Raw genomic sequence first — 25258 nt, 5'->3', positions numbered from 1 at the left:
AAACAATCGTAGGAAAGAACCTTTTTTGTCTTCCTGTTGCTTAAGTGGCTCTTGGGAGTTCAGAGTTAGTTTTGGTGGTTTCCGTTTGACCTTATGCAGAATAAGACTCAAATCTTTCTCTGGCAGGCATTCCTTTCTACAGTGTTTTTGTAGGACAAAAATATTTTGCCTCTTCCTATTTCATAAAGAAAAATGGAGGGAGATTATAACTGTTTAAGGATTGCTTTTAGTTGTCCTAAGTATAAGACAGATGTCATAAATATTTAAGACTATTCCACTTCCAACCATGCTGTTCATATAAAATTCTGATCTACATGTAACATTAAGATTCATTCTCTTTAGGCTCAGTCTTAGATTCTCATATTTCCTATCTTAGTCATGCAAACAGCATGCAAGTCATGAGCTGGGAACCACTGCTCTTAGCCAGGTATAAGTTTTAATTGGAGTCAGGTTATCCTAGAAAGGCCCATACAGGACTTCCTAAAGCATTTAGTGTTTTCCTTTTTGAGCTAAAACAAATGCTCAAGTGGGAAGCAGATCTACAGAAGCCCTACTTACAGGAAGGGCACTGCATACGTTGTAGAAGGTAGAGGTTCAAGGCTCTGAGTTCTGATTAGGTGAAGTTGTCCTTCTCCAGACTGACTGCTTTTTCTGCAAGTAATTACCTACATCTTCCTTGACTGAGAAGAAAAATTACTAATCTTGTGAGAGTCTCAATCACTGGACTGTAGGGTGTTCTGTAACAAAACATCATTCCTTTTTAAAATTTTGTTTGAAATTTTGTGCGGAATGGAAGCAAATATCAAAACCTTGCTGTTCTTGTTCTTTTGCTTGTCCTATCCCTTACAAACAGAATTTCTTTTTTTTGTTGTTGTTTTTTTTTTGTTTTTTTTTTTTTTTTGTTTTTTTTTGTTTTTTTTTGTTTTTTGTTTCTTCTGGTAACACTTTGTACTTTGCCTGTGCTTCCTTGATCAGAGGGGCTCTTTACCTCTGGAAGCTTCTTTGCGCCTTCATGTGGATATTGTGCTTTTCAGAAATGTCTGCTGGGTGCTGATTTTCAATGTTGGAAGAAAGGGGCTGTTTCAGTTATCTGTCCAAAATCTGTAAGCGGTAAAAATTCCAAGAGTGTCATGCTGGGAAGTAAGCCACTTGCCCAATTTTTGGTGGCTAAATTAAAGAGGGTAAAGAGGGAAGTTCTTACTAGAACTTCTTTGTGAACATAAAACAATAAAGCCAAATGTTTGTGTTTTTTAGAGTGTACGTGTTTACACTGTAACATCCAGGTGAATATATATGGGTAAGCCTGGGAGAACACTTACCCTGGGGTGAGCAATGCAGAGTGCTGCTTAGTTGTAAGTGTTTGTTCACTCCTGCTTTCACTTGAGTCTAACTTTTGTTGCTTGTGTTTGAGTACTGGCTCTGTTGCTCGCAAATGCTACAAGGCTGGAACACTTCTGTGCTGAACACTTGTTAGGGCGTGATTTGGAATCTGGTTTTCTGCTTCTTGCATGTGGTTTAGCAGAGGCAACCAAGGACTTATTTTTAATCTTAATTTTGCTGATATTGGAAAAAAAACTGTAATGACAACGATGGGTTTGTCACACCTGTGTAGGCATAGGGGTGTATCTTTGCAAATAGGTGAGTGAGTTTTTTCAGTGTGCTTGGGGTCCTTGAGCTTGCGGGCAGATCTGGGTTAAATACAGGCAACTTGATTGACCTGAGCTATTGAAGGCAGGTATTTCAGCTGGATAGGGAAGAATGTACTGTTCAGAGACCTTATGTACTTACGGACTTGTTCTCCTGTGGTTAATGGTGTGTGCTGTAAGCTGTGACCCATTAAGTAAGTGCTGTACAGGTAGAGGGATTCCAAGAAATATTGACAGTCCCCTCACTTCCTTTATATACTAAGTATACAGCGCAAACCCAATGCCAAGCTTCTATGGAAATTCAATGCCCTAAGTTTTGTGAAGGACTGAATTTAACTGATCTACCCTAGATCCCTTCCATTCAATTTATGAGAAGAAATGAGCTTCCCTTTTGAATGCTCAAGTGAGAGGTCTTGAGCAGTATAAACAGGCAGAGTCAAATAAATCACTTTGGTTCTAAACTATAAAGAAAACTAAGGAAAAGGTCCTGGTACCTTTACGCCTTTGCCATCTTCTGATAAATTATTACTGTAAAGCTGTGACACTGATTTAATTTGATTTGCTTGCTATCTTTGGCTCAACTGTCCCCTTCAGTTGGGAGGAGGCGAGCACTACCTGAAGAAACTAACTGTGAAAGTGTTGCCCTAAGGCTGAAAACATGTCATGTGCTGTGCTATTTGAATCATGTTTGACAAATTCTGGATGGTATCTGAAGAATCTGGGGTTTGCTACTTCATATGAGGCCTAAATTTAAATGACTAGTTATATGTGGAACTCTGTTAGGAATTCATACATAAGAATTATTCCTTTTGGAAGGGAAGACACAAATAAATATAGCTTAGTCTCTAAGCAGAAATCCCTGTTGGAATCAGCATCCTCTCTGGCCTCATCAGGTATTGTTAAAATGGCTAGCAACTGATATGTAATACAACGTATATTCCACAAGTTGTCTTTGGTCCTGGTAGGAGAGATTGGGTAAAATGAGGCTAAGCCTACTGCAATCCCATGCTGCGCCATGTTGTTACCCACATTGTAGGTGATGGCGATGATGTGGTTCTGGTACAAGTTGAGAGTTACTGCTCCCAGTTTTTGGATCAGGTAACCTTCTGTAACGCACTTAGCACATGTGTAGGCTGTGCTTTGCACTGTGACCACAAGTACGTATACACCTGTATTTTAACTCAGAAGCCAGTTATTATTAACTGAAATGACAGGCGTGTTACTGTTATGCCAGATGCCAGTTAATGCAGTTTATCCAGAAGATGGTTTTTTACTAATTGGAGATTTGATTAAAAGCACTTCTATTTCTGGTCAAAGGACAATGAAAAGTGTTCTGTTCTTTGGTCAGGTGGCATGGAAGGGACGTCCTGAGTCTGTTGGGGTAAAACCACAGCTATGTTCCTTCATAGCATGTTTTTTTGGAACGTGGAGGAGGTGCTGAGACACGGTTTAACAGAAGTAGTGGCAAGTCTTGAATAAATACTGTAGTGAGCAGGGAGGAATTGGGGGATGCATGGGCCATGGGAGCATTTCTGTCTTTGTAATACACTGAGGTATCAGCTTGTTGCTGGTATTTCTCACCTTGCAGCCTGTGGAATTTGTCATCTGTCTTGTAACTTAGTCCTTGGGTTTCAGAGAACAACACATGCAGGTATCCGGTATCACATATCCAAACTAAAATTGACTGTGTATGTTCAAATGATAGCAACTGCTGGTTGGTAGTGTGTGATTTAAAGGGAAAAGTTCTGTAGGACACTGAAGGTGAGCAAGAATGGTTAGCAGATATATGCTCCTTGTATGTATCCACAAGTTGTCATATGTCAAATTGTAACAGGCTTCATCCTAATGTAATACGCAAAGACCCAAGGATGGCCCAAGTCCTACTGTAAGCAAGTGTTCCAGTTGCAAAGATGACAGGAGTGTTCTTGTAGAAGACTGTTGGAATGCAAAAGTCAATAGAGATAAATATGTTAGTTTTTTATTTAAAATCACAAAATAACTCTAGAATTTTGACAGAAAAAAGAAATGTGCAAGTTTTTGAATTTGACAGTCAGAGTTTTGACCTAGCAGGGGTTGCTCTATTTGCTATAGGCATGGCTGGCTTTTCATGCAGAAGCTGCTGCTTACAGCTGTGAGCACAGAAAGGGACATAAGTGAAACATGCAGTTGAACCATAGGAAAAGGGGTTTGGATGGGAAGATATGGCTTGAATTTTTTTCAAGTTTAAGTGCAGTAATCTCCTTGCCTGATGTGACAGAGCTTCTGTAGCCAGATATCGTGCATCTGAGTGACTTAGTCTTTTGAATAAGTTGTATTTCCTGTATTGAAAAATAACCAAGTGTAATTAATAAATTGTTTTCCCACAGTGCCATCTCCTACTCTGTATTCATTTACCAGGGATAATATTTGCTGTCTCTTAAACACGTGGGAAAGCTATTATGGAAAGGACTGCCAAAGAATCTGGGCTCGTGTTAGCTCATGTTCTTCATTCAAGGAAGGGATTTTAAGTTTGTTTTTTTTTTGAGGATTTTTCTTCCCTCTTTGCTGAATTCATAAGTCCCCTTTTGAGGGCATAAGAAAGCCCAGAATGTTTGAGTAGGAGAAAGGCAGAGAGATTGTTGATCAACCTGAACCATTGACAACCATTTGCTGTGCTAATGAATCTGTCCTTGGATTTTTAAACTACAGTAGTTATCATTAACAAGGATCTAGCAATACACAGGCTCTCCTGGAAGCAGTCAAATTGTGCTTTTGTGATTTGTATAGAAATAGTGTTTTGATCCTGGTTGGTATTTTTCACTTTGTGGGTCAGGTGTTTGAGCTGTGTCTCATTACGTATTTTCTTTTTTTTTTTTTTTTTTTTCCCTAAGAGCATCAGACAGGTGGCCAGCATCCTCTGTCCAAAATAAACATGTGCTCAGTGTTGCTTCCTTATCAGTGAGGTACTTGGAATTAAAGGGATAGTCCCCCATGGTAGTGTACCCTCTCCAAAGTTGAAGGAATCTCATGGCACATGCAGAGAGAATTGTCTTCAGTTTTGATTGTATGAAGAGGGTGGGAAAGGATCACTGTCTTGCTGAAGTGAATCCCACTAGTGTTCAGTGAGGCTGAGGGTGAAGAAATTGTACTGGCAGATTGGTGAAAGGGCTAATTTTTCCTTGCTAAGAAAGTGATTACCAAATGCAACTATTGTCCAGAGCAATGTGGTATGAGTCTCTTGTTGACTAAGTAGATAATATCTGTGGGGTTTTTGAGGGCTTGCAATGTCTACTGTTCAGTTTACTACTAAAGAAAGCATGCAAAAGTGTGGACTTTGACAATTCTTATTTGCACTTCTACAATTACATGAGAATCTTGAGTACTTCATAAAACATTCCCCAGGAGATCAAGCTCATTAATATATGGAGTAAAGCTTCTTTATGATGGCCCCCAGAGGGCTATTAATCCCTTCCCCCAAAGTTGCACATACTCACTCTTGGTTAAAATTTAGGAATGATTTTGTGGGACTTTGATTCCTGGATGCCCTGGGAAGAAGATGGAATTAACATTACTGGCTACCTGTTAACACAGAAAATTATGTGCAGGCGGAGTCTGACTTTGTGGTGACATGGTAGAAATCATGGCAACAGGCAGCTGAAGTACTCAGGTTCGGGTTTCTCCGTATTAGAGGAGGAAGGAAAGTTACTGGCCCTAGAGAGGCAGAGAGGATGCACAGCTGCTCATGTAAGTGTTTAAATGTGTGATACTGGTATTTCTCTAATTTGTAGACTGTTTTTTTCCTTGGACTTCAAAAAACTGTTTTATATTATTTTTAGAGTGGGTGTTTATAGAAGGTATTCTGATTGTGTGTATGCACCTGATGTATAGATACCAAGGTGACAGGAGCTCCAGAAATGGATTTGAAGAGTTGCTCAAGCCAGTAACTTATGGGATGGTCAGAGCAAAAGGGACAGTATGGCAAAGTAGAATATAGCAATTGAGGATTAGAAGAAAAAAAAATTGGAATGTTTCCTTTCTCTTTGTTCTTGCTGTCACAAATCTTCTTTCTGACATGTCTAGTTACGTATGTACTAGACAGCAGTTTTTGATGTTCAAAGTTCTTGAAGTTTATTTTTGAAGAAAACTGAGGCAGTTCATGAAAGAAAATCTATTTTGATTTGGGTTGACAAATAGTTTCTAACTTGAAACGAATATTTTTAAAGGTTCAGGCTGTTGAACAATGAAAACTAAAGCTCTGTCAGGTTGACTTAGAGATTGTTTTTGACAGCACACTTGAAATTCATACAGCTGAATTCTAGTCATTCCCTTGCAGAACTTACATTCTATGGCACTTTTCCACCTGAAAATACAGCTTCATTCAGGAGCATTCTGTGGAATTCAGGGGATCTTGATGGAGAAGCTGTCACACTTTGTTTTGCCTGATTTGGTGTCATTACCAGATTTTTTCCAGGCTTGTCCTGAGGCTGCTATTCCTCCCAGTGCTTGACCGTTGGTAGAGCTTCTTCAGTGTATTAAATGCCTGGGAATCTTCCATGTAGTATGTGTCTTGCTCCTGGCTTGAAATCTGTTCTGCATGTCTAATTGTCTTTATGTGCTGTCTTTGTTGGTTCCTGGGCCTGACACCATCCATCATCCACTGTCATTTTGGAAGCAGTGTTGCCCTCCAAGAATTCTTTTTTATCAGCTTTCACTCATGTGAACCTGAGCTAAAAAAACAACCTGTTCCCTAGTTCTGGTGCTAGCTGCTGCCTCTTTATCTATTCCTCAACTCCTCTCCTTCTTTGCCTCCTCTGTGAGCAGTCAAAAAACCAAAACAAAAACAACAAAAACAAACAAACAAACAAAACCTAGTTGTGAAAGAAGACTGAATGTCTCCTTTGCTCGCTCCCTCCCTCCACGGGGGTGGGCTGTCTGTGCAGGAAGGTGGGACAAGGGGAAAGGCTGTCCAATTGGCTTCTGCAGAAGGCTATTATCCCTTATTACTCTTTTTCATTCGGTTGATTTGTAGCAGCAGCATATTTGGTAATATAAACCCTGTCTCTTGGGATTAAGAGTGCAGTTACACTTGCAACAGCTGCCTGTGTATGTCTTACCGGCTACAGAAAAAGAACATGCTGCTCCTCCTACTCTTTCTCCTGATCTTATCTAGTATTGTTGCTCCCCTCCCTCTCTTTGTTTCTCTTTGACCTCACAGCTCCAAGCCGCTCCACTCCATACTTGCATCGTCTCTTGAGAAGACCACGACTGAGTTTTCTAGCACAACCCCAGGAGATTTTCTTTCCTGAGACAACATTAAGCAAAGAGGACAGAAGGCAAAGGGGAGATGGGGGTGGGGGGGAAGCCGAAAGTGAGCCAAACCGTTTCTGGCAACCCTTCTCTTGCTGCTAAACCTACTGCTTTGAGGGAGACCAGGCAGGGGAGGGACTTTGTTTTGTAGAGGAGAAAAACTTGAAACTGGCTTCCCTTGTGGCATGTCTGGGTCCTGAACATCCCCTCCCCACCCTGCTGTTCGTTAACTGAAAGCACGTGAAGAACATGAGGTTTCCTGCTTGAGAGGGAAGGAGGGCAGTACCAGAGGGAGGAGGAAGGCAAGTTGTGGTTCTTTGGTGTGGTTTACATCGAGATCAGAGCTAGTGTGCCTGGGGGTGGGAGCAGTAAGAGAAAGGGCATCTGATGCCAGCTGCCAATATGACAGAAACCCTGCAGCTCCCGGCGTTGCAAGTCCCAGAGCAGCAGGTGGTGGAGGGTGGCTGTGCCTGGTCCAGTTCGTCCACCCCAACCCTGCGCAGGAAGCGCTTCAAGATGAGGCGGATGAAGAATGTGCAGGAGCAGAGCCTGGAGGCCAGCAGGTATCAGGATTCTCCTTCCTCCAGCAAAGAATACCTGCAGCTCCCATCCATTGAAATCACCCCCTCCAGTGATGAGGACACCCCCTGGTCCAACTGCTCCACTCCCAGTGCCTCGCCGCGGCGCAAGCGCTTCCTCCTTCGGAAGTGGCTGCGTGTGAGAGAGAAGAAGGAATACAGTGAGAGCAGGTAGGTGTTTGGCTGCTTTCCCTTCACTGCTTCCAAGAAGAGCTTGTTGACACTAGGTAGGTAGGTTCTATTGTTCCCCTCGAAATCTCGGCGTGCTTTTCCCAGGGACTTTGTCCTTGTCTCTTGGCTGGAATGGGTGAGGTACTTGATTAGCCTTGCTGATGCCAGACCAAATGGCCTAATCCTTGTGTACAAACAGTAGGCATGTTAGGAACAGCAGTGCCAGGATCTGTCCTTGTTCATGGTGAAAAGAACTTGCTTCTGACTGAGGGAGACTGTCCTGAAAGAATGGGTGATTAGGCTTCGTTAAGGTGTCCCGAAGAGACCCTTGAGAGAGGAGGTCACCTCTCTTCTGGGATTACCAGGACAGGGAATGATGATGCCAAACCCTTGCCAACGTTTTTCTGGTGATGTTCATCCCTACTGCTGAGACCTTCCCCCAAATCCTTTGTTCAGTAGCTGATACTGGGAGAATGTGAGGACGAGAGAAACAGAGTAGCCTTGTGGCTGTAGGTGGGTTTGCATGTCACGGTGTCTGGGTTCAGTTCTTGGCTGCTTTCCAGACTTGAAAGTCACTCAGTCCTTTGTCTCAGATGGGGATAAATAACACATAAAGACCTCAGAGAGCTTGTCAACACAGGAAAATTAATGCCCAGGGAGTTATTGTGTGGCCATATGAAGAAAAAACCTATACTTCATGAAATACTCTGCAGGTGCAATCAGGGTCCGCAGCATGCTGCGTTGTTTACTTTTAATGGGAGACTGGAAGAATCTACCTTTCCTGAAGGTCCAGAATACACAAGAAACTTCAAAGATTTCTCTGAGAAATTAGTGCATTTTAAACCCTTATACTAGCTTAGTGTGGGCCAATTTTTATCTCGTTAATTCAACTCCCGTGCAGTTTATGTATGGGTTTATGCCTGAAAATATGTACTGCACTTGCATAAAAAGAGAAACTTGTCTCTTCTGCACCCAGCATACTGGATTGACTCATGGACTGTTGTATTGCTTGAGTGTTTATAGGACAGAGCTTTTTGTTCTACTAATACCCACTCTAATTATGTGGTAACTCTTCTTGCACTAGGTCCCTTTAGTGAGGTCAGTCTGTCACTTAAAGTTTTAGGGACATTTCATCAATACATGCATGCCATCAAGGATTTGATAATCCCTTCCTTAAGAAGTTAACGTTGAAAAGCATGTCTTGGTTGAGAAATATTGCTGGTTTTCATTTTAGCTGTGGTGATACAGGTGGTGATTCAGTTGTACATAGAAAATGGGAAATATAATGCATAGGATATATGCTAAGAATTGCCAAGTTTATGTCTGAAGTTCATCAGAGGATGGTTCTTCAGCTGAAGGATTTACAGCTTTCTGCGTATTCATCATTAAGATGCTTCTGCTTTAACCCTGGTTATGTTCTTGAAGCTGTGACTGGAAAAAAGCTGAAGTGTTTGATGGATTAGGTGGCATTAGCATACCAAAGCCAGCATGGCACCTCCTTTCTTTATACATAGCAGGCTCCAAAGCTATCTGTTTTGCAATGGGAAACATGATATGTTCCAATAGATTTTTTTCCTTTCTAGTCCAGAGGGAAAAATACCCAATCCATTTACCAGCTAGGTTGTGCTGAGCCTCAGGGTTTACAGAATGCCAAGATCATCACTGGGCTTTGAAAACTCAGCAGATGTGGAACAACACAGAGAAAGCAGAACCTGTGGGGAGTTAGTCACAGAAAGTGATGAACCCTAAAGGATTCTGTAGCATTAATTTGAAAGAGACTAACAGCTATTACTGTGGGGTAAAAATTACTGTGCCCTAAAGCTGTTGCATGTGAAACCCTGCTCTAAATTAGCAGGGCAAGAACCTGGCTTTCTGTAAAGCAGACAGATCCACAGTCTGTCTACCCACCCCTACTTCCCCTACTTTAGACTTGGTCATCCCGAGCACTGGCTCTTGATGCTGTTTTATTATGATGCAGCTGTTTGTAGCAGATGCTAGTAATGCCGTTTATTGTACTACTCATTTTAGGGCAGCAGGGAGTACTGTACTAAAGGCTGAAGCATTTTGTCCATGGGTTTTTTCACCAAGTCCTGTCCCAGGGTTGAGCTACAGTGATGATGCTTGAACTGTCCAGGTAGTTAATTGTAACGCTACCGTAACAGGGATTCCCAAGGGGGTCACTGTGCCATACATCTGCTAGGAACGCAGGCACACTGTTAAGCACACAGGCTTTGAAATTTGAACTGGTAAAGAGAGCAGCCATCAGCAGCCAGTTCCCACCTGAGAAACGAGTGCAGTTTGCTTCTAGTCACTGGTTTTCTAGTTAAACTGTTTGCAAGCAGTTTGAATTTTTCTGGAGTCCAGTAACCTTTACCCCCATTTGTGGCCTGCTGCCTGCCTGTTACAATGGCATGGTTTTCCCAGGAAAGCTGGCAGTTGAGAGCAGACTGTGCACCAGCTGACTTACTGCAATGATGCATGTGTTGCTCACATGCCCCTGAGCAAGAGCAATAGCTCTGACCATTAGCATACAGTAAGCATCCAAGTGAATAAACAAATGCATTTAGGACTCAAAATGCCGTCTGTAATGCTCAAGGTCTGATGAAGGCAGGCTCCTTTTTTATCCAGAAACACCAGCCTACAAAATGTTCTATATCACTGGTTAGTTTTTAACAGCCTGGATGATTTTAAAGTTTGTTTACCTGCTGGCTTTCTAAAAGCTGCTAAGTGGCTGATTGCGATAGCAGGAGAGAGATAGTTTATTTTTTTTTCATTAAACAGCAGAGATAGCATAGAAAAGCCTTGCTTGCCGATGATACAGCTTTGTTCAAGGTGGAAGATCAGGAAGGAGCCATTTCTTGGGCTAGGAGTTTCCCTGTGGCTCATCCTTGTACGTAAAGCATGATGATCCAAAGTACAGCTTAAGTGCTCTGGGAGCCTATACAGGTAATAAATAGGGCTATTTTTATAAGGGATGTGGACAGCTTCTTACATACACTCCGGATCCATCATTTGCTACCCATGTTATAGGTAGATTAAGGCAAATCACATCCAAATATGGTTTAATGAATCTTTATTAAGAGAGCAAATGCAGCGCTGGGGTGGCCGAGGAGTCGCAGCTCCATCCAGGTCCAGGCTCACCAAATTAAGTTTCAAACCCCCTTTTATCCACACAGCTGCTGGTTTCAACACCTTCAGCACGCCTCCTGGCTCCTTCTACAATCTTATCTTCTTCTTTCTTCAGTCCTGTGGTCACGTACACCTTGTCATTCAAGTCTGGGCCAATTTGCAGCTCCTTTGTCTTTTATGGCTCAGTGGTTTCAGTTCCTCTCTTATCTCAAGGACAAGGGATACCAGAGATGGCCCATTCTGTTCTTTCTCATTCCATTGCAAAGGAGTTACCACCCTTTGATATGGACCATTTGGTGATCATCCCAAGGAGGGGGGGCTGTTGGGTTGGTGTTTCCTCAGATCAATTCCCCCCTTTTCTTTTCCCAGTAGTAAAGTCTTTTACTTTTCTTAAAATTTGGATCATTTTACTAATAATAGCTTTAGCCTAAGAAGTAATTGTTTAATTACTTTTAGCGAAAGCAAAATTCTTCTATTACTTATCACACCCAGGTAATGAAATTATTTACCCGCATACAGATTTATGAAGTATGAACCCTGCATGTGAGTGCATGAGCCTTTATTAAGGGATGATGATATTGCTTTCCTCACAAGCTACTAGATGCAATCTGTTAGCATTTTGCTATGGGTGTAATGAACATGCATTATTGATGTGAGGATGTGAGAATGTATCTGCTTTAATTTATTATTTACTTCTTAAAGCCACCCTTGCTAGTAGTCTCTGGAACTGCATGTGATTCTTGATGTGTAAGGCATGAAATGCTGAGAGGGTAGATGGCTTGGGTTTAAAGGACAGCTCTCCTTTGGCCTGAGGTCAGTACTGGACGGACATCCTCTGCTTCCATGTCTCCATAGGCAGAAGCAGATGGTAAATTGATGGGCCCTGCACTCTTGTTGCCTGACTTGGGCTCCTGTGTCAGTGCTCGACAACAGTACATATGTAATAGGTGAAGTACGGTAAATATTTCCTTGTTTAACAATTTCCTGTGAGGCATTCATGCTGGTCAAAGATCGCACAAATGATAATCTGAGTGTGCCCCCCTACTGCAGAAAGCAATAAGCTGAAATGCCAAGGACAGTAAAAGGTTTGACTTGTCTGTTACTCGTCGTTATTCCTTGCTGAATTTGCTCTTGCAGGAGGCCCTGGAAGCTGTTGTCTCTTGATGCCTGCAGTCCATTCCCAGAGCTCCCTTTCCCTCGAGTTCTCCTACATCACTCAGTTTGTCTTCTGTTAATGCTAGTCCTAAAGATAAATTTATTTGTTCAAGCACAGCATCCAGACTAGATGTTAAGAAAATGCTGGTGCTCCAAAGAATGTAAAACTTGTGGATTTTGTTGGACCAGTGGGGAATAGATTGTGCTGTAGCTCTTGATATTTCTAAAGATGAAGGTACTCAGTCTGGTCGTCTGCTATGACACATGCGATGTTAAAAATTAAGTGTATTGGAAGCATTCAATCTCATCTTAGAAAAAGGGTATGTGCTGAGGAGATGGAGGTTTCTTGAGCTGCCAGACATGCTACCAGAGAGGTTTGTACAGACGAAATCTTCATAGTTTATCTGATGGTATGATGAAACAAATGACACATTCGGACAATCTTTAGCACTTCTTAGCATTGTGCTCTGTGACTGCTACAGTTCACTTTACATTACAGAAAGAGGTAGAATTTCTATTTTTTTGAGACAAAAAGTTCACCTGAAGTATCTTCGTTCCCTTAGTGAGATACATTGCTTAATGCTGAACTGCTGATGTGTTGGAACTTGAGCTGAAAATATTACAGCAAAGTGTTTTAGATACTTTGATGTTTTCTTAGAAATAAATGGATCTTTAATTTTGTTCATAGTGCTTTTTCTTTCCTTAACAAATTGAAACTTACTCTGAATGTTTCTGGGAATAAATTAATGCTTCGTTTACCTTTTTCTTCCTTCCACACGTAGGAAAAAATATTGTGATGTTTTCTAGAGGAAAAAGCTGTCATGAAGGCCTGATATAGTCATGTGATGTTTCTTCTCCCCTAAGTTAACTGCTAAATGTGAAAAGCAGAAAGCCACGAGAGCAAAGGTTTTAGACCCCACTGCATTATGGAAATTGCAAGATGACTACTGTCTTCAGATAACATTAGTGGCAGTATTTACTAACTGTAGAAAAAAACTTGATTAAGAGAAAGCTCTTAACGCTCTGTGCTGCTTGTGATTAAAGAGGACTAGAGAGGCTTGGTGGACGGAGGTTTTTTTCACTTCAGGCCATACAATTCCAAGAAGTTGCAAAATGACTGTTATAAATTGAGACCACAATGGATCATAATCCAATTATAATTTTATTAATTATAGCAAGTAGAATATGAGCAAAGACAGCGCTGGACGACAGGGGAGTCTGCGCTCCGCCAACTGCCGCACTGATCAGTTCAAACAGTTCCTTTTTATACATTTTTACATTCGTGGTTGTCTTTGATCAGTACCCCTTCTGCTTGCACAAGTATCTGGTTTGTGTAAGCAATTGCTGTTATCTTGTCTCACGCGGTCATCTTGTCTCACAGGTTATCTTGTCTCACACAAGCGGTGTCTGGCAGCTATTTGCATAAGCAGTTTTTTTGTCTTTTGCCGCCTAACCTTTACATTGAGCTTAACATAAATTTCAATAAACAATACCCTTAGTTCATAGTTTCTTACAATCCCCCCTTTTTCTTTTATCCTATTATTGTTTATTAGATGCTACTTTCATTTTCGTCACTGCAAGCAAACCTTTTTCCACAATTCCAACATTTATCATAACACTCTCAAGATAATACCTTACAATTACAATCATAGTTTTCACGTGGCATAACGCATTCACAACAATCTTTTCCACCAGGAAGCTCCTAATAGATCATCCCACCATTCTGAGTCTAACATTGAGGGTGTTTTCAGAGCACCATAGGTAAAACAGCTCTTATTCTATCTGCTATGTGCAGTTGTCGCCTTAATGTTTTTGCCGTGTGTTATTTATTCCTTGCTTTGTTCAGTTAATCCAACAAGTTGTGACCAACATGCAATTTGCTACTACTGTTTCACCTGTTGGTGTTAAGCAAATTCGAGCTGTGTGCCGAACTGCACAGTCAACCGTACTATCAGACACTCTGTAAACAATAATCAACAATTTATTAGCAAACAAGAACCTGAAATAATTAACTGTATAACAATCCAGCAAAGTCCCACGCGACACAATCAGAAAGAGAAAAAGTAAGAACCAAAGATATCAGCACTGTCCTTTGGATGTTGTCCTTCGATGTCTTGTTACCCTTACTCACGGGGCGATAGCGACAGAAAGATAGAGTCCAAGAACAACAGTCACACGCCGCGCGGTAACTCCTCTGATCAATAACATTTTCTTCTTTGAACTATAAGTCTGTTTCCATCACCTCATCAAGGTTTCGAGGGCGTCTTAGTTGTCTTCGTGATCTTGGAGGATTGGGGGGAGGAGGTGATCTCCGACACCAGCCACGAGACATTCCCTCGCATACCGCGATGGCAACGACAGTCACCACCAATATAATGAAAAATCCCAACAGCAGGCCGGCGCACACAGGATCGTCCCCTACTCCCATCTTCCCAAGATTGCAATCCAGCGGGATCAGTAAGATTAGTGGGATAGTCCAGCCCCAGGCTAGCGGCTTGACCGAGGAAGGTCCAAGTGCGCAATGAGCGGAAGTTTCTCTTCCACCCAGAATGCCTGTGCTGCCTAGATCTGGGCGGGCCTGGCAGTTGTTTTTGCCATCCGGGTATAGCCGAACTTTCGAGACCCTCCAACAACACATGCGCTTTGGACTGGGGGCGTGGAAATCCATTTTCCTGCTGCGTATGTGGACCCTGACTCCTGATCCCTACAGACCAGGCAGGTTCACCACTTGCGCTCTCACTCTTGTACCTCCGATACCGCGAAAACAATGGAGCGTGCTTATGCATGGGCAGCAATTTATTGTGCAGCCTTGATGTTGGTAGCCCTCACTTTGTTTGCCTTTTTACTACATATCTTTTGCCCTTGTAAATGTTCCTCTTTCAAGTGCCCATGTAGTTGTATCTGCTTATGTAAACCACCATCTCCTTTGGTTAACCATGTCAAAAATTCTGTTATAGGTCTTTTCGGCGGTTTTGGTACTGGCTGTTTTACTTCTGTCACATCTTTTACTTGGATTCTCTTCTTCCCACTAAAAATATCTCCATCCACCCTTCTGTCTTTGGGAAAGCAAAGCCACTCTGATGTTGGACATAACAGTAAAGCACTTGCTGCACAAATTTGCCACTATTAAAGCAAACCATACCAGGATGATTAGCAGAGGTCCGGTATAACATATGCTCCCACCTCTCATGCCTATGGGGTTGCAGCCCACAGCTGAGAAAAAGGTCTTCTTGGTGGCGAGCACAGAGGTTAACCCGGTCTTGCCCTCTACTGTTTAACAAATCCGTGTGTTAAGAGTTAGTCAATTCAAGTGCAGCTCCTTTGTAGCCACTTCCTTTGTTTCTAAGCAAAGCAAAATTTTGGCACTTTCCGATAGTGTCCTCCCATCAACTCTCAGGGACATCACAAATTCCGGGGACTAACCTCTTTTTCCCCGTAAATCAAGGTTACAGTTCATGCCCCTTCCCTATACAGTTATAAGACAATTTTCTCCATCTGCAAGAAATACCACATCCGGTAACACATTTCACATTCACACAAAACCCACGCTTCATGACATCCATGCATACACTCGAGACAAGGTATTACTCAATTAGGTTGATTTTCTAGCAATGCCTAATTGACTCCAAAATGCTCATAATCTCATATGTCTGTCAGTTAATGCTCGGTAAACGCCAGCTTTTCCCTGACAGTTTTTTTTTGTTTGGTTTTGTCTGTTTTTTTGGTTTTGTTTCCTTATACAGCAAGTAAGTAAATGAATAAGTAAATTTTCACAGTGTTACCTCTGAACCCAGTCAAAAACCCAGTCAAACCACTGGTTAAGAGTCATTCAATCCCCTCCTGATGAATTTACTTAGTCCTTTGAGGGTGACTTGTAGTTGGTCAGTTGATGGTACCACAGTCCACTCCTGAGGCTTTTCCACCGGTCCTTTTCCTCAGGAGGCAAGAGTCCACCCCTTTTCTTTTGTTCGGATCGCTGTCTCGGTGGTCAGCAGCACCTGAAATGGACCTTCCCACTCGGGAGTTAATGATTAATCTTTCCACACTTTTATCAATACCCAATCACCTGGTTTTACATTGTGGATATTAAAAGCCAATGGTGATATTTGAGGCAGAAGTCCTTTCTTTCTCAGTTTCATTAAAGTGTTACCAATGTTTCATTAAAGTGTTACCAATTCTTATTACATACTTTCTTACATACTGATCTCCTACTTCAGGGATGACAATATCCCTGTCATTACTCATACATAGTAATCCAAACATCATTTCATAGGGAGAAATACCCAGGTCTGTTCGTGGCTGAGTATTGATCCTTAATAAGGCCAATGGCAGGCATTTAATCCAAGACATCTGAGTCTCAATCATTAACTTAGTCAAGGTTTGTTTTGAAGTTTGATTCATTCTTTCTCCTCTTCCAGAACTCCGAGGATGCCATGGGGTGTGCCATGCCCATTCGATCCCTAAGGCTTCAGATAGCTGTTGTATATAATTTTTAAAATGAAATGTGTTCCTCCGCCCAAGTCTATTCTTTCTATTAATCCATATCTGGGGATAATGTTTTCCAGTAACACCTTGGATACCATGCTTGCCATTGCCCTTGGTGTGGGGGATTGCTTCCACCCAATGAGTTAAGTGAGCCACTAATACCAACAAATACTTCCACCTTTGTATTTAAGGTAGCTCTGTTAAGTCTACCTGGAGGCTTTGTATGGCTAGCTCCTATTCCCCAGCCACCCTTTTTTTTTTTTTTTTTTTTTTTTTATCTCATTACCTTTTTGTTCACTTTTTAACAAATCAAACATCGATCAACTAGTTGTTTAGCCACCATATATATATTCCTATACACCCATATTGTCTAAGGAAATGATCACAAAGTGATTGTGTTCCCCAATGTATTTTCTAATGTATTAATGACAGAATTTCTCATGATCTGAATTTCTCATGATCTTGTTTTGTTTAACATCTGCCTTCCATCTGCTAAAGTCCATTTTCCTTCTGAATCTTTTCCCCCCTTATTTTTAAGTATATCCTTTTCTTGTTCTGTGAAATTTGGGGCTAAATTCTCATAATCCCCTGGTATTATTACCAATAAAACTACCAATGATGATTCTGTAGCTGCTTCTCTGGCTACTTAATCTGCTAAATTATTCCCCCTTATTTCCATTGATGCTCCCCTCTGATGTCCTTTCACATGCACAATTGCAATTTCTGTGGGGAGCTTCAGGGCTTCTAAAACTTCTCTGATCAGCCGCTCGTGTACTAGCTCCTTCCCTTTTGTATTTATAAGCCCTCTTTCTTCCCATATTTTTCCAAATGTGTGGACCACTCCAAATGCATACTTTGAGTCTGTGTACACTGTCCCTTCCTTATCTCTCAAATATACCAATGTCTGTTTTAGGGCATAGAGTTCACAGACTTGTGCTGACCACCCAGCAGGTAATTTCCCCTTTTCAAACACTTCCATCTTCTGCCTCTCGATAATTACATAACCCAATATTTTTCCTTCTAGGCATCGAGAGGACCCATCAATAAATAGTTTTTCTCTATAGGGCAAAGGTTTATTTAACAGATCTTCTCTTATTTTCGTTTGATAATTTATAAAATCCAAACAGTTATGCTCTGGTTCCTAAATATCCTCCCCGATTCTCCTCCCATAATTCTAGTAATTTAACCACTAGTTTTCCTTCACCCAGCACCACACCTATTCCTAATTGCACTTGTAAATCTCTACCTAGCAAATTACATCCTACCCCTGGCATTAACAACAAATCATTAACAGCATATTGATCTTCCCCTTGTATTAACACATTCTTTATAACTGGGACCAAAAACCCCTTCACCTTTAGCCCCTACAGCCCAAGTTGTATCTTTTACATAATCTTCCTCTTGGGGTCTTAATTTCAAATTTATCAAGGGCTCTTCTGTTGGTATATCCCCCAGGAGGTAGAGTCCCTGACACCCCTAGTGATTACCACCCTCATCCTGTTGGGTTACTTCAAACACCAACAGGTCCCGTATTCTCTGGGGGCATTCTTGTTTATAATGCCCCCCCTCCCCACAATAAAAACATTCCCTTGTGATTTCCCTAGCCAGTGGTGCCTCTTGGTTCCACCTTCCCTTTCATTCCCTTGCCTGTTTCAAATTGTGATTTCCCGTCTGAGATTTCTTGTGTTTATTTCTAACAGCTTCTTGTGCAGTTATCATAATTTTAGCTTTAGTTTTAGCCTTTTCTTCATCCTTCCTAATATCTACTTTCTGTGCTTCTCTCAGGAGTTCCTCCAGACACTTATTATAATGACCTAGAGTCACTCATATCTCTCCTCCGCTCTTGTTCATTCTGATTCCACTGCAGAGGGGTTACAGGGAGTTTCCTTTCCCCGGGTATCCCCTGCTGATTTTCTCTCTCCCATATCCACATTCCAACCGTTCTGATCATCTGTCTTTCCTCAGGAGAGAAAAAAAATTCCCGTACTCGACTGCATCTCCTCCCATGTATATATATACTGGGTCCCAAAAATTGATCAATCTTCTCTGACAGCCCCACAGGGTCCTCTAAAAACCTCCTAAATTCATTCTTATACGCCCTCACTTCTACATTAGTGAGCGGCACATCCACAAATCCCATCCCCCCTTGAATTCCTGCCGCTGGGACTTCCCGGCAAGGGATTAACCCTAGCCGCCCCGTGCTCCCTTAAACGATTTCCCTTAAATCATGTATGAGCCGATATTTCCCATTTGGTTTCTTTACAGGCAGAATGGGGGTGTTAAAGGGTGACATACAAGGCTCTAAGATTCCTTGTGCTAATAATCGATCAATTTCTGGTTTTAATCCTCTCCGTCCGTCTAGGGAAATGGGATATTGCTTTACCCTCACAGGTATGTGGGGTTCAGAAACTTGGATTTTAATCGGTGGGATTTCCAGTCTACTAATTGTGTCCGGAGAGTACCAGACATCGGGGTTAATTTGTTTTTGCTCATCCACGGTCAAAGGATAAGTAGACACTGTTAGCTCTTGATTTTTCACTTTAATTTCTAATTGTAATTCAACAATTAAATCTCGTCCTAGCAGATTAAATTCTGCTTCAGGGACGAGCAAGAGTTCACCCATTCCAAATTTATTTTCAGTTTCGAATACCACATTTTTGATTTTGTTTACTTTAAATGGTTCTCCTTTTGCCCCAATTACTTGTACTTTTTCCGGGGAAATTTTACATCCCTCAGGTATTTGTTTAATAGTCGATTTTTCAGCCCCAGTGTCTACTAAAAAGGTGAACTCTTGTTTATGGGGACCTATTTTTAATTTTATCAAGGGCTCATGATGACTCCGGTCCCCTAAGATATAGAGCCCCTGGCTCTCCTATTCCGTTTTCAATATTTCCTCATCCCTGATCCTTTCTCTGCAATTCTTCTTTATATGTCCCTTCTTTCCACAGTAAAAACAACATCTCTGTTCCTTCTTTACTACTACGTTCCCTTGTTTCGTTCCAGCAGATCTGTGTTTACCAGTTCGTCCTTTACGATCCTCTCTGACCGCTGCTACCATCATTTTTACTTGTCGCTTGCTGCTCTCTTTCTCTCACCTTACATAGACTTTCTGAGCTTCTCTCAATAATTCATCCAACCCTCTATTCTGCCAGTCTTCTAACTTTTCAATCTTCTTTCTGATATCTTCCCATGATTTTGCCACAAACTGAGTTTTGAGGAGTGCTTGCCCTAAAGGGTCGTCTGGATTTACCCCAGAATACAGCTGAAGGGCTTTCCTCAGTCGTTCCAGCCACTCAGTAGGGCTTTCATCTTTCTTTTGCATTTCATTAAATGCTTTATTAATATTCTGGCCACAGGGTACTGCTTCTCTAATTCCCTGAATTACTATAGTTCTCAGGTCCTGCATATGAGTTCTATGCACCGGATCCTGATTATCTCTATTAGGTCTTTGGAGTGGCCATTTAATATCCGCTTGAGGTCCCTGGGCATGTTGAGCATCCCACAGTCTCATTCCTGCTCGTCTAATCATATCTCTTTCCTCGGTAGTAAATAATTGACCAAGGATAGATTGCATCTCATCCCAAGTATAAAGGTTTGGTCCAAAAAATTGATTTAATCTTTCTGCCACTCCGAGTGGGTCCTCAATTAAGTTTCCCATCTCGGTTCTTTTAAAATCTCATAGGTCAGCCGAGTTTAGGGGTACGGAAATATATCCGATCACGGGTTGAGGTCCCCCCATGGGTATTTCCCTTAGGGGGTACATCTGAGCTGCCCCTTTTTGGCTTCTAGTTACACGTCTAGGAGGAGGGGGAGACTCTTGTTCCGACTCCGGTGGGGGAGTGGGCGCTCTGGGGACCTCTGGAGGGGCTGTGGGAGCAGGAGGGGAAATGTAAGGAGGAGGGGTTAGAAGGGTTTCGTCTAACCCTTCCTTCTTTTTCTTTTGTTTAGTTTATTTCATTCAGCGGGTAAAGTCTAGCTCCCAGTCTTTTTAGCCACACTCCCGCATACTGACTTTCTTCCGGGTTAAGGGGTTTTTTATTATTAACCCAGAGATTTAATTGTTGCCTTATCCAATCTTCTTCTGACCCGCAGACTGGCCAAAAGACATTTTTAGAAATCTTCTTCCCTCCCCATATCTTAGTACAATATTCTATCATTTTCTGCTTATCTTTCCCTAGTGTTCCAGGGAAATATCTCCAATTGTCTAAGATATATGCCAGAGGGGTATTCTTAGGTACAGTGGGTACCCTTCCCATGGGAGTCGAAGGCTTGCTGCCCTTCGCCCCCATCTTCTGGATTATCCACAAACACACACTCACTTGCTCCCCTTGTTCCTGGCCCAGTCCCTCGCGGGAGATGGAAAACGCAGTACTTAAGGGTCCGCACTCGCTTGGTTCAGTATATCGAACCTCTCATTCGTTATAATCCAGGAAACCCAATCCCGCCCGAACGGTAAACCCGCGAACAAATTCGCAATATACTTACGCATCCTGCGTCTTCGTCCGGACTCCCGTGCACAGAATTTTTATGGGATTTTACCGGTTTCTCCTTTGCTCATTATTCTAGAATTTAGGTTCGTCGGTAAGGATGGGGTGGGCTATCAGTCGCGGGGCCGCGGATTGCCGCGGGGCGCCTCCCCGGAGGACAGAAGCCCACCGTTCCTTATCCGAGTCACGGCACCATGAAATTGTTATAAATTGAGACCACAATGGATCATAATCCAATTATAATTTTATTAATTATAGCAAGTAGAATATGAGCAAAGACAGCGCTGGACGACAGGGGAGTCTGCGCTCCGCCAACTGCCGCACTGATCAGTTCAAACAGTTCCTTTTTATACATTTTTACATTCGTGGTTGTCTTTGATCAGTACCCCTTCTGCTTGCACAAGTATCTGGTTTGTGTAAGCAATTGCTGTTATCTTGTCTCACGCGGTCATCTTGTCTCACAGGTTATCTTGTCTCACACAAGCGGTGTCTGGCAGCTATTTGCATAAGCAGTTTTTTTGTCTTTTGCCGCCTAACCTTTACATTGAGCTTAACATAAATTTCAATAAACAATACCCTTAGTTCATAGTTTCTTACAATGACTAACTCTAAATTTTGTATTTCTCAATTTCTCTGGCTCTAATGAACTTCCATATTTCAGTTTTAGGTCAGAGGAGAGGAAGTGGGACTTCTCCTTTGGAAACAGAGCAGGCTGATGCAGAAGTGGCAGATGTGTGCGTACTGGGATTGCCATTGCACGTTTGCTTTTTCAGGTTTTGATAAAAGGCTTGTTGAAATCTCATTTGTGTGAGGAACTGAGACCTCTGTAGGGATTTCATAATGGAAGAGGCAAATGGGTTGCATTTTTTAATATTTTGCTTGTAGATGAAGTTGGTTAATTGGGAGGACAAATGGCTGACATGGTGTGTTTTGAAGTGGAGAGGTGTTGGTGGAAATCATTGTTACGCATTTTAATACTGTCCCAAGTGCTTGGAATATGTGTTCTTATTAATCTTTTAAACTATATTTACAATTTTGATTTCTGAAGAGAATTAAAGCTATGTGAGTAACATGAATGTCCTAGGGATTGAATTGAGTACTTGATTATGTAGTTGGTTATTTAGCTGGTATCTGTACTCTTTTGCATCTTCAAAGCAAAAATAGGAAAGTGGTTTTTTATGTAGGTCTGTCATAAGCAGCCCATTTCATCTGCTTTTGGTAGCTTTGGAAAGTCCATAAGCACAAACTTGCATTATGTGATATCTCTCTTAATTGGGAATATGAGAGTGCATGAATGATGGTTTAATAGCAACTCTATTACATGTCTACTTTTTTTTTTGTACTTGCAAGTTCAAAGGTGACCTAGTTTGTGCTTCCAGTGAACTGAATTTTTAAAAATGGATGCATGCATATGTCCTGTGAAGAGCACTGATGTGTTGCTTGTTACAACTGAAGGTTTTTGTCATCTGTTTATGATATGTGTCAAGTGGCTGTGAATCCCTCCACCTCTGCTGTGGTTTGGGTTTGTTTTGGCTGAATCTTACTGCCTTTGTGCAGTAGTTAGTGGTTTTCTTTTTAAATACTTGCCTTTCAACATTTGTGTGGTTAGGATTATTTGTTAAATACCATTGACAGGCAGTGCTGTGTAAGACATGAAATTCAGACAGTCCAATGGTAAATACTTGCTGACTGGTCAAGATCAACAGCATTTATGCTCCAGGCTGTTTGTAAATCAGGCAGTTTTGATACTCTTGTTGTGATACCTGCCTCCCATATGGCTTGGTATCAGTTCGGCAATTACAGTTTCCTAAACATAAATCTTCCTTAACTTTATTAAAGAAGTCTGATGTTAGGTTGCTGCCTTGAGTGTTGAGGATATGTTTTGCCTGACAATTTTACACTTGTATGCTGATAGTGGGAACTTGCAGCCCTTGTGGGAAAGGTGCATTGGTGAAGGTGCTTTGGCTTTTCATTCAGACAGAGCTTTAGGTCTATCAAGGGGCAACTCTTCTCTATGAGGGAGATCTGTCCCCTGGAATTTAGGTCAGTGATTTCTCATTCATGGCCCTTATCCTTTCTCCTTCCCTTCCACCTGACAGTTCCTTGACACTTGTAATGGTACAGTCATTTACGTATCCATGCAACCATAGTAACGCTGTGCTTTTGATGACAGGAATTTAATTTGACAAGGATGATGAGGCATTGTTAGGCAGCTGGGAATAGGAGGCCTAGTTCTGCTGTTTCATGAGAAATATGGGGGGCTACATTCTGGGGAGGGTGAGCAGAACAGTAGGGTCAAGTTGAAAGACAGAATTGTTGCATAGTTTTTGACAAGCTCCTAAAGCCCTTGTGGGAGAACACTGAGGGACCTTTTCTGACACACCTGAGGTTTGAAGTTCAATCTAGTTTGCTTATCCTGTGTTGATGTTGCCAAGGAAAGATGACCAAGAGCACTCATCAGAAGAGTTTTCAGATTAACACTTGGCACATTGTGGAATTCACTGTCTAAAATACTCCATTGTCATAATGAATCTTTTAGTTGCAATCAAAAGAGAGTTTTGGCTTAAAATAATATGGATTTTGACAATATAAACCCACCATTTACAAGGCATGCTGTATTTTAATTTCTTTGCCAGCTTGGAAGTAACAATAACTCACGCCAGATATTGGTACTGCCATAGTTTTTCTGGTGGAAGTTCTTTAGATAGCCTACTGATCTTGTGATTTATTTCAAGGCAGGTAGATTGGGGTCTTTGTGCTTTCAGCTGTGAGTATGTAAAGAACCCTTTAGATATTCAAATAGCCAAAACACTTTGTAAATTTTAACAGAAGCCTTGATGCAAGTTCCCTGTTGCATTGAATATAAGCTGGATATTTTTTAGTTCCTAAATCTATGTTGATGAAAATATTCATATATTGTGAGATTTCAGAAGTAGTAACTTTTAGTTCTGAAAACTGTTGCCACAGTAGCTGAAAGCAATTGAAGACAATATGTATACCGGATTGTCTATTGTCTATTATTCTCCTATTTGAAAAGCTTAACAAAGAACCCAAACACTTATGAATACAGGGGTTAATTAAGTAAAATTAATACAAAATATTTGCGTGGGTTAGGACTTGGAAATTTCATTCATACCTGTGAATAACAATAGCCTTTGGAAGGCTGGGGATTTTTATTAATAAATTTCCAGACTCATAACTGATTCTATCTTTCAGGATACAGCCGTTCCTTTCCTATTTCTTTGCTTGCTTCATTCATTCATCACTGAAAAAATTTCCTCTGAATAAAAATCTGTCAAAGACATCTGCAAATATAAAAGTATGGTGGACTTATCACCCACATCTGGAGGGTATAGAAGTTCCAGAAGGCTCGTAGAGTGCAAACATTGACCTGAGTGTCTGAGCTTTGATACGTGGAGAAATAGCTTCTTCTAGAAAACCTGCTTGCCTTTAAAAGCCTATTCATGCCTAAAAGGATAAGAGATCTTGGCTCTGCCTTATTTAGAGATGGAAATTTCAGAATAAAGTGAGAGTTTTGATTATTTTTTATTTTTTTTTTTTTTTTGTTAAAGGCAGGAGGATAAGAAAAATACAAAATCTAGTTCATAGGTCATAACTTCTCAAGACCAAGTGCAAGAGGAATCTTGAAATACTTAGCACACAAAAGTGTAAGTTTTGTACTTTTTTTAGTACCTTCAGTCTGTTCCTGTTCACTTCTGGCAAGATTTTGAGAAGATGATTCTTTTGTGTAACTCATGAATGTTCATCTAAGTATATCTGTGTGTACGTGGGTCGTGAAGACAACAAAAACTATTTAAGACTTCTAACAAATTACAGATGGTAGAAAAGAAAGGTAATGGAACGAGATTCTTATGAATATTTCTTCTGTAGAGCAGTGGTGGTTGGGTGTTCTGATGTGGTGGGAAGATGAACTGGCAACTGAGCTGTTACTGTTAAGAAAATAAGAAATAAAACATTAAATACAAATTTGGTTTTGAAGATGTTTGAGGATCTGTTTTCCTTTATATACTTATCAAGACACGGTGTCGTTGCTCAAACAATATATAGCTTCTTCCACTTCAAAATTGACTCTTCAGTATACAGAAATCTCGCAAATAGTGCAGAACTGATTTTTATCTCCAGATTTGAACAAAATGGGGAGTGTGTGTGATCAGAAAGCTTGTTTTTTGGTCAGTAAAAAAATGTTTCTTTTGTACTTGGGGTACCTGGGTAAATTGTTTGGGAGCACTGAGATGTAAGAGTGGAAGAGGTAGAGTCTTCAAAGGTTTAATCGTTAAAAGGCATGGTTAATCTATATTTA

At 41.3% G+C, this 25258-nt stretch overlaps 1 protein-coding gene across 5 annotated transcripts in view; it reads left to right on the top strand.

The window, feature by feature from the left end:
- Positions 1 to 25258, top strand: part of GRAMD1B (GRAM domain containing 1B) — a 147739-nt gene that overhangs the window by 27496 nt on the left and 94985 nt on the right. For 2 of the 5 annotated variants that reach the window (XR_006166059.1, XM_032993031.2), the window contains exon 1: positions 7320 to 7681. The exons of 2 other annotated variants lie outside the window; for them this stretch is intronic. Coding sequence is in view for 2 of the 3 variants with exons in the window: in XM_032993031.2 (XP_032848922.1) it covers positions 7320 to 7681 (362 nt within the window). In the remaining variant the exon portion in view is untranslated. Of the gene's footprint in view, positions 1 to 7304; positions 7682 to 25258 lie in introns of those variants that run through there. One more of the 5 variants, XM_032993030.2, reaches the window with a different exon arrangement.

The sequence above is a fragment of the Tyto alba genome, unplaced genomic scaffold (assembly GCF_018691265.1).
Source record: "Tyto alba isolate M040663 unplaced genomic scaffold, T.alba_DEE_v4.0 Super-Scaffold_32, whole genome shotgun sequence".
Lineage (NCBI taxonomy): Eukaryota > Metazoa > Chordata > Aves > Strigiformes > Tytonidae > Tyto > Tyto alba.
Note: the sequence above shows the minus strand (reverse complement) of the source record. Positions and strands in the feature narration are given on the sequence as shown.